This window comes from Schistocerca serialis, chromosome 2, assembly GCF_023864345.2.
Source record: "Schistocerca serialis cubense isolate TAMUIC-IGC-003099 chromosome 2, iqSchSeri2.2, whole genome shotgun sequence".
In the NCBI taxonomy this organism is placed as follows: Eukaryota; Metazoa; Arthropoda; class Insecta; order Orthoptera; family Acrididae; genus Schistocerca; species Schistocerca serialis.
The window spans coordinates 62,825,462-62,843,876 of NC_064639.1; the positions used below are offsets into that span (position 1 = coordinate 62,825,462).

The following is an 18,415-nucleotide window of genomic DNA, read 5'->3' on the forward strand; positions in this document are numbered from 1 at the left end:
TGCCTCTGTAGAACATCTGAACTCAATCCACCCGAACATTCATTTTACGATCGATGTGGAAGAGGATGGTTGCCTTCCCTTTCTTGACTTTTGGTTAGGAGTAAGAATGATGGATCATTGGGACATGCAGCTTACAGGAAACATACTCAAACCGACTGGTATTTACAGGTTAATAGTTCTAAAGGTGAAGGGGTACTTCGTATCTTGGTACAGAGGGCATACATCATTTCTGACACTCAGACTTTGCCAGCTGAGCTGTCCCACCTTGAAGTTACGTTTCGTCAAAATGGTTATAGTGATAGACAGACTGAACATGTGCTGTGCTATCGACCAACTGTGCTTTGGGTGATTGATGATAAGTTGGTTGGGTGGTTTAAAAGAGGAGCGAAGGGACCAAACTATGAGGTCATCGGTCCCTTGTTCCTAATAAAACAATGCTACAAGTGTGAGAATAAAATGGACGAGACATATAATATAAAACAGAAAGAAAGGAAAAACCACACGAACGAAGGAAAGGCAACAAACCCTAAAAGGAACAAAAGAGGACAAGAAAACAATCGAGATGCTAGAAACAGAAGGGAGTAAAACAGAAAAGCAGATTACAGTGGCTGGCCGACCATGAGAATAAAAAGGAGAAGCCATCCACTCTGCAACACATTAAAACTTCCACCCTAAAATCACAAGGGTGGAGGACACAGAGGGACAAAGGACACGCTCTAAAACCTATATAGAAGTATAAAACCCACTCTCATGGATGAAACTTAAAACTAAAGCTGCTGCTGAGGCATCGTCGCCCGACACCGCAGGTAGGGAGCTGGGAAAGTTAAAAGTCCGCCGAAGAGTGGCTAAAAGTGGGCAGTCCAGCAAGAGCTGGATGACTGTCATTTGGGAGTCACAGCGACACAGAGGTGGGGCCTAGCGACTGAGTAGGTGACCGTACCTTAGCCATGTATGGGAAATGTGGAGCCTGCAGAGGACAACTGATTCCCTGCGAGAGGACCGCACGGAAGCCTCCCACACATTCGTCATCTCCTTAATGATACACAGCTTGTTGTGCGTCCTGTTATGCCATTCTGTCTCCCAAACCCTGAAAACCCTGCGGCGTAAGACAGAACGCAGGTCAGCTTTGGAGATGCCCATCTCCAGGGCATAGGTGGACTCCTGGATGGATGCTAACAGAGGATGGCAAGGGTAGCACTGGTTGATAGCTTGCAGGCTGCTCAATGAGTCAGTACACAGCAGAAATGACACGCCAGAGCATGAGCGGATGTGGTCAAGAGCACAAGATATGGCCGCCAGCTCTGCAGTAAAAACACTGCAGCCAAGGAGTGCTGCTCAATATGTCTTCAACAAACTTACGCAAAGCCTATGTGACCATCAGCCATTGAGCCCCGGAACACGTAAAGAATTGAGAGGAAGTGACACTGGAGAGCCGCAGGGTTAACGGAGTCCTTAGGGCCACGTGAAAGGTCCAGACGAAGTTGCAGCCGAGCCGTACACCATGGAGGCGTACGTGATCAGACTGCAAGCGGAGGTGGTAAAGGGAAGGGACTCTAGTTCAGAGAGAAGGGACTGCACCTGAACCGCAATCGTTAACCCCGATCTGGGCCGCCAATGCAGGAGATGGACTGCCGCGGGTGGGGAAAGGACATGGTAATTCGGAAGCTCAGGAGAACTACGAATGTGTGCAACATAACTGGCGAGCAGTTGTGCACATCTGATCTGCAATGGATGGACCCTAGCCTCCACCAGTACGCTGGTCACCGGACTCGTCCTACAAGCTCCTGTCGCTACTCAAATCCCACAGTGGTGCACAGGGTCGAGTAAATTCAATGCTGACGGTGCTGATGAACCATAAACCACACTCCCATAGTCAATTCGGGAGTGGACAAGGGCTCTGTAGAGCTGCAGCAGCGTAGAGTGATCTGCACCCCAATTGGTGTTGCTCAGGCAATGGGGGACATTGACGTGCTGCCAGCACTTCTGCTTAAGCTGACAAAGATGAGGAAGCCAAGTCAATTGAATGTCGAAAACCAGTCCTAAGAATCGATATGTCTCCACTACAGTGAGTGGGACATCACGAAGGTAAAGTTCTGGGACCGGATGAATGGTATGATGCCGACAGAAGAGCATGACAAATTACTTTGCGGGTGAAAACTGGAAGCCATGGGCTAGAGTCCATGACTGCACCTTGTGGCTGGCTCCCTGTAGGCGATGCTCAGCAACACCAGTACTGGAGAAGCAGTACAAAATGCATAAGTCGTCTGCATACAGAGAAGGTGAGACAGAGGGCCCGACAGCTGCTGCTAGACCATTAATGGCCACTAAAAATAGAGAGACACTCAATACAGAGCCCTGCGGGACTTCGTTCTCCTGGATATGGATGGAACTTTGGGAGGCACCAACTTGGACACAGAAAGTACCAAGTGACAGGAAGTTTTGGATAAAAATTGGGAGCGGGCCCCGAAGACCCCACTCGTACAACGTGGCAACAATATGATGCCACCAGGTCGTGTCGTATGCTTTACGTAAGTAAAAAAAAGACAGCAACCAGGTGTTGCCATCTGGAAAACGCTGTTTGGATGGCAGACTCAAGGGACACAAGATTATCAGTGGTAGAGCGACCCTGGCAGAAGCTGCCCTGACATGGAGCCAGTAGGCCACGTGACTCCAGGACCCAACCCAACCGCCGACATGCCATACAATCCAGCAGCTTACAAAGAATGTCGGTGAGGCTGATGGGCCGATAGTTATCCACATCAAGCGAGTTTTTATGGGGTTTGAGCACCGGAATGATGATGCTCTCCCACCAATGCGATGGAAAGACGCCATTGCACCAGATCCAGTTGAAGACAATGATGATAGGTCGCTTGCAGTCAGATGAGAGATGTTTAATCATCTGGCTGTAGACCTGTTCAGGCCCGGGAGCTGTGTCGGGGCAATGTGCAAGGTCACTGAGGAGCTCCCACTATAAATGGGGCGTTATAGGATTCACTGTGGCATGTAGTGAATGAGAGGATGTTCCCTTCTAGCTGCCGCTTGAGAGTACGAAAAGCTGGGGGGCTAATTCTCTGACGCAGAGGCTCGAGCAGAAAACTCAGCCAAGTGCTCGGCAATCGCGTTTGCATCGGTAGATAACACACCTTTTATGCTAACACCAGGAACACCTGTTGGGTGTCTGGTACCTGGAAGCATGTCTGACCTTTGCCCAGATTTGGGAAGGTGACGTACGGCATCCAATCGTCGAGATGTATTTCTCCCAACACTCCTGCTTCTGTCGTCTGATAAGTTGGCGTATGAGGGCACGGAGCCCTTTAAAGACTATGAGATGCTCCAGGTAAGGGTGCTGCTGTAGAGCTCACCGGTGTTCCTTAATTGCTTCAGCGACTTAGGCGACCACCGTGGGACTGCCTTACGCCTCGGGCACCCTAAAGAGCGAGGGATCGCATTTACTGCTGCAGAAACGATTGTTGTATTCACCTGCTCAACCATCACATCGATGTTACCGTGTGGGGGAGATTCAACAGTGACAGCAGAGGTGAAAGTTTCCCAGTCCGCCTTGTTTAAAGCCGATCTGGGTAAGCATCCATGGGCCTGTCGCCGGGGCAGCGACAAGAAGATGGGGAAGTGGTCACAGCACCACAGATCGCCATGTGCTCTCCAGTGAATAGATGGGAGAAGTCCTGGGCTGCAAATTGATAAATCAATGGCCTAGTAACTACCTCGGGCCACACTGAGATGCACCCCAGTATTTAAAAGGCGCAGGTAGAACTGAGACAGTTTGATATCTCTACCTCGGCCAGTAAGCACAGTGCCACCCCACAAGGGGTTATGGGCATTAAAATCTCCCAAAACTAGGAAAGGTTTAGGGAGATGATCAATCAGAGCAGCTAATACATTCAGGGGTACTGCACCATCTGGAAGAAGATATACATTGCAGACAGTTATTTCTTGTGTCGTCCCTATCCTGACAGTCACAGATTCAAGAGGTGGTTTGAAGGGGGCACAGTGTCACCACAGACTGAATTTAGGACATAAACGCAAACTCCACCTGACACTTGAGTATAGTCGCTACGGTTCCTGTAATATCCCTTACAGTGGCGGAGGGTAGGGGTCCGTACTGCCGGGAAACAGGTTTCCTGGAGGGCAATGCAGATAGCAGGTGTAATGCTCAACAGTTGCCATAGCTCAGCCAGACGGTGGAAAAAACCGCCACAATACCACTGGAAGATGACATCATCGTGAGAGACTGGGAAGGCATGGAACATTCAATGAGGTAGTTTATGTTTCAGAGTCACCTGCTGCCACCGACTTATTGCCTGAGCAGTCTATGTCCATTGTGTCTGAGGGTCTAGCATGATCTAGATCCTCAACGGATGCCAAACTCTCCACCCCATCCTCAGATGCAGAGCTTGTAGGTAGCAGTGGTGTGGGTGCCACCTCCATTTCCTTGGTCTTAGGGGTTTTCTTTTTGGATTTCTCTCTCTGCTACTGGGGTTTCAATGGCTGGGAGGACTTCACTGGCTAAGTCTCCGGGACTGAGGATGAGTGTGAAGCCCTAGGGCCAGATGCTTTTTGGCTCTTCAGCCACTGGCTGGTGTCATTTTTCCACTAGCAGAAACCTGGGAATGGAGTGACCCATGGGACCCCTTCCTAGCAGGAGAAGCCCAAGAAGACTTACGCTTCTCCGGCTTAGAAGTGGGGACGGACACCCCCGATGGTTGGGGAGGGGGGGGGGGGGGGGGGTGCTCCCAAAGTAGGTGCTGCAGAAGCAACAGGGAGGGAAATGCCCCCCATCATCAAGGGGGCATGTGTAGTCTTCTGGCTCTGAGAGGTGACTGGGGTCGGAGGAGCTGATAGTGCCAGAACTGTTGTACCGGCAGCGTAAGATGATGTCATACGCGCAGGATGCAGGTGTTCAAACTTTCTCTTAGCCTCAGTGTAGGTCAGTCGGTCCAGGGTCTTATATTCCATGATTTTCCTTTCTTTCTGGACAATCCTGCAGTCTGGCGAGCAAGGCGAATGGTGCTCTCCACAGTTGACACAGATGGGAGGCGGGCCACAAAGAATATTGGGATGTGATGGATGACCACAATCTCGATAGGTGGGGCTGGCCGAACTTCCAGCACTTAAAGCACCGCATCGGGGGAGGGATATAGGTCACAGCGCTAGACTATCACCTTGACCTTCTCAGGCGATGTGTCATCCTCAAAGGCCAAAATGAAGGCACAGGTGATAACCTGGTTATCCCTCGGACCCCGATGGATGCACAGGACAAAGAACACCTCACCGCTCTAAATTGGCACACAGCTCGTCATCAGACTGCAAAAGAAGGTTCCTGTGGAATATAATACCCTAGACCATATTTAAGCTCTTATGGGGTGTGATGGTTACAGAAACATCCCATAGCTTGTCACAAGCGAGTAATGCCCGTGACTGGGCAGACGATGCTGTTTTGATCAAGACTGACGCAGACCTCATTTTTGGCAAGCCCTCCACCTTCACAAACTTGTCCTTTAAATTCTCAACAAAAAAACTGAGCCTTCGTTGTCATGAAAGATTCCCCCATTAGCTCTTGAACATACGAGGTACTGGGGGAATAAGATCTGCTGCCATCCTTAGCCTTACATTCCTCCCATGGTGTGGCCAGGGAGGGTAACGATTTGGGGTCATACTTCTGTGCATTGAATTGAACTCGTGTACACTTAGAGACTACTAGTGTTTCACCACCAGCAAAAGATGATGGACTACACTTCATCGCGTGTCATCCGCCTGATGCCACCCACTCCGACCAGGGGCCCTCTCCACGAGCGCCACCCAGCCGCAGCAAAGGCCACCTGGCAGGATTGCCATTGCCGGGAGTCCTGACGCCCCAGGGGGATGGACATCTACCCCTTGGCATATGTGGGGAGTTAAAGGCGCAAGCATCAGCGGAGCGATCCCTGTGTGGTCAGGGGGCTACAACCAACAGGGTACATGGCAACACTACCACAACGGACTGGCTACCATGCCGAATATCAGGTGTAAAGACGTCAATGGTCATCGTCGACACAGAAAGTGACATTGCATAGTGCTTGGTGGAAAATGCACCCAGGAAGGTGTCCTCGCCCAAGAGATGGTGAATGGGTGGGGCTGCAACGCGATGACAAGAAAGTGGCCTAAAGCTCTCAATGCACGATGGACACCATGCACCTTGTAAGGCGCTCTTCCCCAATTGGCTCGCTCTTCGAGAAAATTTTGAAGAATGGAAGTCAAATCCTACAGGGGACCATCACATAAGGCCGAAACATGAGAGACTTCTTTTAGTTGCCCCTTACGACAGGCAGGAATACCTCGGCCCTATTCTAATCCCTGGACCCACAGGGGGGTGGGGATTGATGATAATTCTGAGTCGACACCTAAGTCTACTGTGTTTTTGCCTTACATGAGAAGCACTCAACAAAATCGGTTGTATTTTACAGAAATACAACGTGAAATGTGTTTTCCGACCTCCATCTAAAATTAAAGTGCTTTAGGGTCCTGTTGAGGATGATCGTGGTTTGCATAAGGCGGGTGTATATCGCATTCCTTGTAGCTGTGGCATGGCATATATTGGTCAAACTATCAGGACTGTGGAGGACTGATGTACTGAGCATAAATGGCACACTATTATGGCAGCCAAGTAGATCTGCTATTGCCAAACATTGCTTAGATACTTGTCACCTCATGCTTTATAACACCACCGAGATATTGGCATGCACATCCAGCTATTGGGACAGTGTTATTAAGGAGGCAGTTGAGATTAAATTAGCAAGCAACAGGGATGGAAGCTTTTGTTTAAACTCTGTTTGGAATCCTGCTCTCTCCCTAGTCAAAAAATAGGGATAGAGTCAAAGTTACCTCACCTGCTAGTTCGTAGTCTCAGTATCGATATCTCTGACTTTGGTCATCTTTGATGGCACTAGTGTTCAGTGTATGTTATCTTTCCTGCATCAGTCTAAGAGCCGAGGTTTAAATTTGCCTGTACATCGCCTGTCAGTTGCAGTTTGCTTGAAAATGGCGGGGTGTACTCCCGCTGAAATATTGGTGGTCGCTGAAAATATTACCTGGCTGAATGTCTGTAAGTTGTTTGAAAATAGAGATCTGTTCACCCAGTGTTGTAATTGCTACATAAGAGCATCAAAATACAGATGAGTTCTTTATAAAGCAGATATGTCATTTTGTAGCTCAAATACTCACAAGCTCTCTTCCAGCCCTCAACCCTCTGCAGACAGAGAAGTCACAAGGCAAGAGTTGGTGGTGCAGCATAACAAGGTCCATTGCATGAAAACAATTATGTAAAGACAATTGTACAAGAAAATAGTTAAGGTAAAAAAAAATATCGTCAATAGCAGCAGAGTGACAGACTGTTTGGAAACTAACACATTTTCTGGACTCTGTACAGCTTTAGAATGGCCAATTTACATTCCAAAAGACATAGGTACAAGGCTAGGTGCTCCTCATATGGACTTCTTCAATGTCAGACTATTTACTCATGTTGATTATTTTACCGTCTAAATAATAAACAACAAACTGAAGTTACAAGACATGCACTACCAATGGAAGTACAATTGAAATCAAACTCTTAAGTTAGTTACTTTATATTTTAACTGTAATTATTTACCTATAAATGCTGGACGATGTCTGCTACATCAGCTGAGTCTGAGGTTGAGTTTGTTTTTCTGTCAATTTTTTGAAGTGTCAAAGTGAGCATTGAGACAAAGCACAGCACAGGGTATGAAGAATAGTTTTATATTAAGTAAATAGAATGCAAGTGACAAAAAGGGTCGAAGACTCATTATACTGGTTGTGTCTGAAAGACTGGATGAACAACAAAATCTCCGATGTATTTTACAAGAGTCAAATCAGTTTATGTCAAATGCTAAATATTCTACTAATTAAAATCAATGTTTAAGAAAAAGATCTATCACAATCAAGTTTTGAAGTTGGAATATTCTAAAATGATAGTGGACTGGCTTCCAGGTTCCTCTATTGTGCCAACGTACAGTCATTAATTGATAAAGTATATTTACTAAGTAATTTCCTTAGTCCATTGTATTTTCATGAATGTTTCTTCCTTCACTGTGGTCACTCAATGTAAAATTCAGGGTGGAATGTAACAATATCATGAAAAGGAAAGTTGCCACTCACCAGATACGGGAGATACTGAGTTGCAGATATATAACAATAAAAAACTATCACAAATAAAGCTTTCAGCCTTTAAGGCCTTCATCAAAAAATAGATAATAGATGAGTGAAAACACACACACACACACGGCTGCAGTCTCGGGTAATTGCAGCAATACTGCGAGCAGCAGCAAGCAGCACCACTGCATGATGGGAGGCTGGCACAGGGAAGGGGAGGGATAGTAGGGTAGGGGTGACTGACAGTGACGTGCAGCTGGTGAGTGTGCAGGGGTGAAGTGGAGAGAGAGGGTAGGAGGGCAGCTATGTGCAGTTGGGAGGTTAGACGGAGGGCACGGGAGAGGTGGGGAAGAGGGCCAGGGGAGGTAGCAGACAAGGAGAGAAATGCGATGGCTGCAATGGTGGAATGAGTGCCGTATAGTGTCGGAATGGGAACAGGGAGGCTGGATGGGTGAGGACAATGACTAACAAAGGTTGTGAGGAGGGTTACGGGAATGTAGAATATATTGCAGTCAAAGTTCCCACCTGTGCAGTTCAGGACAGCTGGTGCTGGTGGGAACGATCAATATGGCACAGGATGTGAAGCAGTCCTTGAAATTAAGAATGTCATGCTGGGCGGTGTGCCAGCTGTGGGGTAGTCCAGCTGTGGGATAGTCCAGCTGTTTCTTGCCCACAGTTTGTTAGCAACCATCCGTGCGCACAGACAGCTTGTCGGTTGTCGTGCCCACATAAAATGCAGCACAGTGGTTGCAGCTTAGCTTGCAAATCACATGACCGGTTTCACAGGTAGCTCTGCCTTTGATGGGGTAGGTGATGTTTCTGACTGGACTGGAGTACAATAGTGGTGGAACGACGTATGGGACAGGTCTTGCCTCTAGGTCTATTACAGGGGTATGAGCCATAAGGTAATGGGTTGGGAGCAACTGAATTACATTCTCTGCCAGGGTTTCGACCACCTCTCATTGTGCCCTGAAATGAGAAATGTCCTGCCCACTATCCTTCCCACCCATCCCACAGTGGTATTCCACCATCCATCGAACATACACGATATACCCGTCCATCCCTACACAACCCATTCCCAACCCCTTACCTCATAACTCATATCCCTGTAATAGACCTAAATGCAAGACCTGTTCCATATACCCTACCACCACCACCACCACCACCTCCCCAGCACTGCACTGTCTGCCACCCCTACCCTATTATCCCTCCCCTTCCTGCGTCAGCCTCTTCCTTAACCCCACCCAGTTGCCAGTCCAATCATGCACTCGTGCTGCTGTTCGCAGTGTGGCTACAGTTGCCCAAGACTGCGCGCGTGTGTGTGTGTGTGTGTGTGTGTGTGTGTGTGTGTGTGTTTGGTCATCTATTTTTGACGAAGGCATTAGGGGCCGAAAGCTTTATTTGTGACAGTGTTTTTGTTGTGTCTACCTGTGACTCAGCATCTCAACTGTATTGTGAGTGGAAACTTTTCTTTTCATTATACTCTCACTGTGATCACAGTAGTTGTCCTCAACAACACTGGACCATGCACTTTAGTGTAAAATATGAAAGACAGTGGAGAATATTACACCAGAAGCATTTAGTGAAATATTCTTCATACATTTATTAAACATAACAAATGATCTTCCCAGTGGTTGTTATATGAATGATCACTTTTACTTCCATCAGATTAGATATTCCACACTAAGCAAAAATCTACAAAAAATATGCTGCTTCATATGTTCTAATCCGCTACAGTCAACTTTTTTTTTCCTGAGAGTAGGCTAGAAGAAAATTTCAGTGTTCTGGATGGAAAATATCCACGAACAGTGAAACATACAATGACTGGATTTTGCACATGAATTTGGACAAACTTGTTCCACCAGCTTTGTTTCCTAGAACAGACTTTTCTGTACTGAAAAGTTCTCAGTCAGGACACACACACACACACACACACACACACACACACACACACACACACACACACACACACACACACACACACACACACCCCCTCTATGTGGTGAGTAGCACGTAATCTACCTTAATTCATACTGTTGTTAATTCCCAATGACATTGTCCAGAAACTGAGCAATGTTTTCAACCCTGTTTACATGCTATTGTCTCCTCAACACCCCATATATGTGAATGATTTGGTGAGTGTGCATTTGGCATATTTAAATAAAAGGAGACTTTTCCCATAGATCAATAAATCATAAGATGATTAAGTTATCATAATTACCAAATGCTCCTTTATTTACATTGCCGTATGACGTGATGACTCTGAAATCAAGTACGCTAGCTACGAAATTCTTTAATTTCTCCATCAGAAATTTAGTCAACTGAAAACAAGCAAAACAGAATCTGGATGGAAATACTGTTGGAGACTGCTCTAATTGATTACAGAAAGCTACAAGGACAAGACAGTTGCTTTGAATTAATCATAGAATTAATTTCAATCCACTGCATTTCCATCAAAGTCTTCACAGCAAACAATACATAAAAATGCAGTTTCTTTTTCCCCCCCTTTTTTTGAGCTAACACACTTTAGGAGAAATCACTTGCAGCTCTACTTTCCTCCCTGGAGATCATTACGCTACTTTGTTGTGACACTGTGTTCTGGCAGGAATCTTGTTATGAAGCTGCAGCTTACAGTAACAGGTGCATAAAACGATCAGGTGATGAAAGTGTATATGTGAGGGTAGGTTAATAAAGGATGCTGCATGGCTTTGACAATGGTGTGTAACAGACCACAGATGAAATAGCTGTCTTCATTTGAAGCATATATAATTGATTCAAGTACAAAAATCTACGAAATAAAACCACCATAAACTCTGTTATTTATTTTGGAGATGACAGAATGCGAGATAAAAAGGGACAGGTGCTTGCAACTGTGACCCAAATATGATAGTATCCCTCCACAAATTCTTGGTTGTGGTGAGATTGATGTGTTGAGAAGCCCAATGTGTAGATTACGCATGGAAGGTGACAATTCGAAGCGGTAACATACTAGGCTGTATCACTGTCCAAGGTTATCGACACTCCACATATAAAACATTTTTTGTCAAACAACTAAAACTGCAAAATAAATTTGGAAAAGCTGTCTTACGTAACAGGCAATCTCCTATGAGTATTTTGGCACTTATTATGTAAAACATATTATACATCAACTATAAAAAAATGCAAGAAGCCGGCTTGCCCAGCTGAGAATGATAGAACTCATAGAAATAAATAACTATCATCATAGGTGTACAGAGAGCTGTGTAACAAGTAGACCTCTTAGTTTCCACATCCATTTCATAGGCTTCTCTCTTAATGCATGGGTGTTAGTCACTTATACGTTATCACCCAAAATTTTTACAGCTTTCAATGCCTTTTCCAACAATCTCTCACTTTATTCCAAAGAATCAAACAATGGAAAATCCAGGATGGAATGTAACAATATTATGAAAAGGAAGTTACTACTCGTCATATAGCGGAGATGCTGAGTCACAGATAGGCACAAAAAAAGGACAGTCACAATATAAGCTTTCGGGCATCAAGGCCTTTGTCGAAAATAGATGACAGACATACACACACACACATACAAGCAAACACAACTCACACACACGACTGCAGCCTCTGGCAGCTGAAAGCTGTGGCTTCAACTGATATTGTGAGACTTTGTTATGCCTATCTGCGACTCAGCATCGCATAACTCACGACCCATCCTCACATCTTTACTTCCAGCAGCACCTCATCGCCTACCTTCCAAACTTCACAGAAGCCCTCCTGCTAAACTTGCAATCCTGGAAGGAAGGATATGCGGAGACATGGCTTTGCCACAGCCTGGGGGATGTTTCCAGAATGAAATTTTCAGTCTGCAGAGGAGTGTGCGCTGATATGAAACTTTCAGGCAGATAAAACTGTATGCCGGATCGAGACTCGAACTCAGGACCTTTGCCTTTCATGGGCAAGTGCTCTACAATTTGAGCTACCTAAGCACGACTCACAACCCATCCTCTCAGCTTTACCTCCGCCAGTACCTTGTTGATGGTAGAGCAAGGCAAAGGTCTTGAGTTGAGTTTTGGCTGTTGGCCAATTTCAAAATTCAGATAATGACTAAAAAAGCAAAACCGGTCAATAACAAACTAATATTAAAATTTCACAGCCTATAACAAACAACGTTTTCATTTGAGAAACATATTGGGAGTGTGGACCCTTGTAGAAACATATTTATCAGTAAATGTTCACAATGAGTGCACTCCAATCGACAAAGTGGCTCCTGTATTTTAGTTGTATGTACTTAAATCAGCAAAACTCATCCCACATTTTTTTAAAAAAAGTTGCTGACTTTAACAGGGATGTTACTGAAAATGGAAACAGAGTAGACTAGGCCCCTACTTCAGGAGTAAAACTCTCAATAAAGATGCTACAAATGCACAGAAATAAACAGCATTCCTAGCTTTCAGCACAGCTGTTTCCTTTTTCAAGCGAAAATATGAAGTGTTTGAAAAGGATGAGTTGTCTAATGTTCACCCCATGTATTTCTTCAGTTACTCCTCCTTCCCTCCCTAAAGAAGCAGCTTGAAACACTTAGTCCTAGGAGTGCTGTTACCTAATTGTGATTTATTTATTTATTGTCCTCTGAATCAATACTGTACATGACATGCACATGGTGATGCACAAACATACATTTGATGTTGGACATTGTGATAATTTGCTGGCATGAAGTAATATGCCAAAAGTTTACACAAACATGAGGTTACATACATATTTTCTGAGAAGTTATGGACACACAAATTACATATTCAGTTACATATTCCTCTAACACATATACACAACAGTACCTGGTTGGATATTTTTTCTGCACTTAATTTGCTTAGTAGCAGATGATACAGATTCCAGATTTTTCCACATGCTTGCATTAATGTTTTACTCTTTACAAAATTCTTTGCTGCAATTTGTTTCACGTTTCTTTCCACCCATGTGGAGCAGAAATTCACTTGCACTGTAGAAACAATGATCAAGTAGGAATGATTTTAATTTTTCATTAAATACAGTCAGGGACTTATTGTTTGTTATTTCTGATGGCAGGCTATTGTATATTTTAATGTCTTTGTTGAAGGGAGAGCTTTTAAAGGCAAAGGTGCACATATCTTTAACATGGAGTTCCATTTTCTGTCTAGTACCACGGTCATGGACATTTACATTTTTATTAAATTTTGTAATAGGCCTTACTTTTTACAAATTTGCATAGTTCTAGTATATAAAGGCTGTCAAGGGGTAGGATGAGCAACTTTTGGAAGAGAGGTCTGCAGCAGTCAGTCAGTTTTGCCTTGTTCATTATTCTTATAGCTCTCTTTTGGGTGAGAAGAATGTTTGGGCTATGTGTAGAGACTCCTCAGAATAAAATACCACACTGCATTACACTGTGGAATTGTGCATAGTAGGCTGTATGAACAGTTTCTGGGCTTGTGCAGTATGCAAGGATTCGTAGGGCATAGCACACTTGGTTTAGCTTACTATTAGTTTGATTAATGTGTGTTTGCCATTTTAGATTATGCTGAATCCGCAGGCCTAGAAATCTTGTTTCTGTATTTGGGGATATTTGTGAACCGTGCAATTTCATATCAGGCATAATTTTATTTGATCTTAGGTGTAAGATTAGGTAAGTGGTTTTCTTTGTGTTAACTATGAGCTTGTTTTTCTCAAACCAATCACCAAATTCGTCTGTATTTCCATTTATGGCCTCTTGGAGTTCATGTTCATTTTTGCTTGTTATGAGGATACTGGTATCATCTACGAAGATCTATGCAGGCAAGTACTGGCCACACCACCTGCAGGGCCACTTTTGTGAATTTAACACCTTTCTGGACAGAATTTTACATTTCACAAAAGTAACAGTACATTTCATTTCTTCACATAAATAATGTGTGTGTGTGTGTAATAGATAGCCTAAGGGTAGTCACAAGATCGGTCAATGTAAATATTCACACATCCTTCCAGCTTCATCTTTTCCATATAGCTATGTGATAAATTCTTATTTTAAAAGAAAGCTGAAAAATAAAACAAAAATATCACTACACACACACACACACACACACACACACACACACACACACACACACACACACACACTTCATAATAAGATACAACTGAGAAGAACAAAATATTTTTTATTTTACTGTGCTACAGAATTAAATTTCAAATCTTTAAATCCCCACCCCCTCCCTCCCAACTTCTCAAGGAAGGTGTACATTACACATACATTTTTAAGTGACTTTTTGCCAAACTACTATAAATTCTGAGAAATTTAAAACAAAAAACAAAAAATAAGATGATGATTTCTCAAAACACGAGGATTGCAACATTCATCTAGTCACTGTACTTCTGTACGAGTTACCTGGAGTAAAGACTAGTTACAAAAAAAAAAAATAATTTTAACCCACTTTAACACAGCTCTGCTGTGTGATGAACATCTGATGATAGTTGTGAATGCCAGATTACATTCACAAATAAGCTGACATGCGAATCTACTGACAACTGAAAAAGAAATGAAAGCTAGCTATTATACCTACATTTGTGAATTATAGCATATCCAAGAGGCTGAGAGCAGTTAGACATGGGTGCTATAAGATATACGAGTATTCCTGCTTTATTCATATGTCCATTTATTGCCTGACAAGCTTCTTAAATGCCTACTACTGGTTCAACATTTACATCGCAATATTTCACACTGGAAATACCTTATGATGAAGTCATAAGCAGACAATGCATGACCGAGTAACACTACATGTGTTTGTTACACTACGCTATAAGTATTTGAAATGTTGTTAAATTTTCGTTTACCTCCGGGTGATTTCTTTGACAAGTTCACGGCAGCTCGATAATAATGTTTTTTCTTCCTCACTTCGCACTTCTTCCGGTTTTTTAAGAATTATTGCAATCTGAAAAAACGAGAAAATAAGCAAATTTTTATCGGCAGAGAATGTAATACTGGAGAAGAAAACCGCAAACAAAATGTAAATCGTAACAGAGTTGTTTTTAAATTGGCGCTGTCTCTGGACCTTCATTTACCGTATAAAAATTACTTTTACATGACAAAAAACAATGATAATTTTTACTTTTTTGTAGTATGCCTTCCTTTCTTCCTTTACTGACACAGTCACCGGTCTTGTAACTTTTCTGCGCGACACGGTAGTCTGAAACTCGTTCTTCACAGCCATATTCACCAGACTTAAACCAAATGTCAAAACTGTAACATGGGAAGATGTTATACTTACACAAAGTCCAGTTCGACAATATAACTAACACTGAGTTCTCTAACAAATATATTAATGGGAAAAACGATTTAATTTAACTTTATTTGGCTCTCAGTGACACCTATACATTTTGCGTATGACTAATCGAAGTACCGTGTTTATCTTAGTTCATTTCCGGTATAACAGTCCAATGTCTGATGGGGTTTCAGAGCAAGTGAAAAAGTTTGTTTTCAAATCAGTTAACAATAGAGCGAGTGAAAACGAGATAGAGACGCTAGAAATACTGATACCAGAGGTAAAAACATGAGGAATATTAAAACAAGCGCTATGAATCCGCTAAAATTATTTACCGTTTGTAATGGCTAGTGTTTTATGCAAAGTAGTATGATTGCGTTTCTATTTTCAGCAACTTCAAGCAGGTTACAGTTTCTACACGTGGCCATCAGCACCAGTACTTGCATGGTTCTTGTGGGAACATCGACGTGAACTGCCAGGAAAACATATACTGGAACTTGGTTCGGGCACCGCGCTTCCAGGGATTGTCGCTGCAAAGTGTGGTGCTGCTGTAACATTAACGGATAATGCTTGTCTACCGAAGAGCTTGCAACACGTGAAACGGTGTTGTGAAATAAATGGACTCCAACCAAACCAGGCAAGAGTCATTGGCCTGACTTGGGGACTTTTCTTATCAAGTATATTTAGCCTTGGTCAGGTAGATCTCATTTTGGGATCAGATTGTTTCTATGAACCAGGTGTGTTTGAAGACATTATCGTAAGCGTTGCGTTCTTATTGGAAAAGAATCCACACGCAAAATTTTTATGCACTTATCAGGAACGCAGTGCCGACTGGTGCATAGAACATTTATTGCACAAGTGGAGACTGCAGTGCGAACATATCCCCTTAAACAACTTGGGCACAGAATCAGGAATAGACACTAGTGAATTAATGCAAGATCACACTATCCATCTCTTAGAAATAACAAGAGCTTGATTTATATAATAGGCAGTTAATAATGGCAGCACGAGCTGCATATAAAATATTTGTTGGAAACCTTCCTTGGACTATTGGACATCGTGAACTGAGGATGTATTTTTCCGAGTTTGGTCCTGTTGCCTCAGCAGTCGTTGTTTTTGACAAAAACACTGGCTTATCAAGAGGCTATGGTTTTGTTGTGCTTGGTAATAAATCAGGTTTTAACAAGGTCACCAATAAACAGACTCATGTTTTAGAAGGAAATCAAATAACAGTTCAAGTTGCATCACACTGACAACAATAATATTTGGTGATTATAGTCATTTGTAGTCAGTTACCAGTTTTTGTAGTATTTGTAACAGTATGGATGATACTGATGAGCTTGTAGAAAAATTTACAAAAGCAGCAAAGTATGCTAAAGAGATTTGTGGGGAATTTGACAGTAATGAACTTCTGGAACTGTACGGTTACTATAAACAAGCTACAGAAGGACCTTGCCAAACATCAAAGCCCAGTTGGTATGACTTAACAGCTAAACAGAAATGGGAATCATGGAGACGCCTAAAGGATATGGATCGTGAGACTGCTATGATAAAATATGTTAAAATAATATCTGAAGTGGATCCTGTTTGGGAGGAACGATTTACAGAAAGACCTGCTGGCAGTGGTGCAGGATGGGTGGCAGTAAGCTGCATGACAAATACTGATGAGTACTTACCAGACACAGAGAAAACAGTATTTGACTGGGTGAAAGAAGGTAATGTTCAGAAGGTCATTGATGCCTCTAGGAGCTTCAGTTCACTTGAAATGATTAATAAACAAGATGAAAGTGGGATGGCATTACTTCATTGGGCTGCTGACAGAGGAAATATGGAAATGGTAGACTGTCTAGTTGAGAAACTGAAAGCTGATGTGAATTTAAAAGATGCTGATGGCCAAACTGCTTTGCATTATGCTGCAGCCTGTGGACATGTTAATGTTACTAAATTTTTAGTTCAACATGGTGGAGATCCCAATATTGCTGATCTTGATGGGACACTCCCAAAAGATATCGCTGCTGACAGTGAAATATTGAAGGCTCTGACAATAGCAAACTGATATTGTTTCATGTAGGCCTATGAACATTTGACATCATGATTATTCTTGCATTGATAATGAAGTTAATTGATCTTTTCCCTTCATTTGCATAGCTGATAAATCCTTGAAGTATAATGTGTTGTAAATAAGTGCGCCATCATTTAAAACAAGACTGTAAATTTGAAATAAGTCATTAAATTCTTTTTGAGTTTCTATTATATTGTGTTTGGCCTAATTTACCCCTACATTTGTATGATAAAGTGTTGCCACAGTTTACTTGATGGTATGCATTTTCCATTCTTACATGAATCATTGGGGAAAAGTGCATGTAAATGTTTCCATATATGAAGTAATGGCTGTAATTTAGCGTAATTTTCATAATTGCTGTAACACAGGTGCAAAAACCACATGAAAATTATCTTTGTAGAGAAACAATTTGAAATGTTGAAGTAGGATGGTCTGTAAACCATTGTAGTGATAATATATTTGATTTTTCACTGGCTATTACAAATGTTTTAAAGGAAATATGGTACATGCATTCACACCCTAGGAATTAAATTATATAAAATTGTTATCAAAAGAAGGGTATTTATTTTTGCGTATATTGTTTTGCAATTTCTAGTTAAGTGCATTGACTGCCACATGTTCTTTACCTACTATTTTTTATATAGTGTGTTGGTGGGGAGGTAGTTATAATCATCTGCAGTGGTATGTCATTATACTCTGTATCGGTTCAGCTTAGGCTTGAACCTGTTTGCCAACATATCTTTCTTCTAATGTAAATTATAAACAGAGTTTTGCTCATATTAGTTTGTTTCATGTATGTGACTTATGCCTGGAGTGTTGCATATGTAAACTACTGTCATCTTTTCTCAACATTAGATCTGTGTGCATTTGGAATTGTTGACAGTTTGTTGGTGTGTATGAGGCTGGAACAAATATTTGCCACAACAGCATCATTATTTCAATGGTTGCTTGA

At 42.8% G+C, this 18,415-nt stretch overlaps 3 protein-coding genes across 4 annotated transcripts in view; 2 read left to right on the forward strand and 1 right to left on the reverse strand.

Moving 5' to 3' along the window:
• Window positions 1-15,388, reverse strand: part of LOC126456762 (uncharacterized) — a 190,114-nt gene extending 174,726 nt beyond the window's left edge. For both annotated transcript variants that reach the window (XM_050092519.1, XM_050092518.1), the window contains exons 1-2: window positions 15,249-15,388; window positions 14,974-15,071 (exon numbers count right to left, since the gene is read on the reverse strand). In XM_050092519.1, coding sequence (XP_049948476.1) covers window positions 14,974-15,071; window positions 15,249-15,350 — 200 coding nt within the window. In that variant the 5' untranslated portion in view covers window positions 15,351-15,388. The remainder of the gene's footprint in view (window positions 1-14,973; window positions 15,072-15,248) is intronic.
• A 113-nt stretch (window positions 15,389-15,501) lies between these two features.
• On the forward strand, window positions 15,502-16,522 carry LOC126456764 (histone-arginine methyltransferase METTL23). Its single transcript, XM_050092521.1, has 2 exons — window positions 15,502-15,681; window positions 15,793-16,522. Exons 1-2 carry the CDS (start codon window positions 15,523-15,525, stop codon window positions 16,375-16,377), a joined length of 744 nt encoding a protein of 247 aa, XP_049948478.1. The 5' UTR covers window positions 15,502-15,522; the 3' UTR covers window positions 16,378-16,522.
• A 56-nt stretch (window positions 16,523-16,578) lies between these two features.
• LOC126456765 (acyl-CoA-binding domain-containing protein 6-like) lies at window positions 16,579-17,654 on the forward strand. Its single transcript, XM_050092522.1, has one exon. It carries the CDS (start codon window positions 16,723-16,725, stop codon window positions 17,455-17,457), a length of 735 nt encoding a protein of 244 aa, XP_049948479.1. The 5' UTR covers window positions 16,579-16,722; the 3' UTR covers window positions 17,458-17,654.
• The last annotated feature ends 761 nt before the right edge of the window (window positions 17,655-18,415 follow it).

What these genes read in the sequence shown, in the direction of transcription:
- LOC126456764 (XM_050092521.1), top strand. Translation starts at nt 15,523, where the DNA reads ATGACTAATCGAAGTACCGTGTTTATCTTAGTTCATTTCCGGTATAAC. An exon ending in TAGAAATACTGATACCAGAG is followed by an intron (nt 15,682 to 15,792) that starts GTAAAAACATGA and finishes TTCTATTTTCAG; the next exon opens with CAACTTCAAGCAGGTTACAG.
- LOC126456765 (XM_050092522.1), top strand. Translation starts at nt 16,723, where the DNA reads ATGGATGATACTGATGAGCTTGTAGAAAAATTTACAAAAGCAGCAAAG.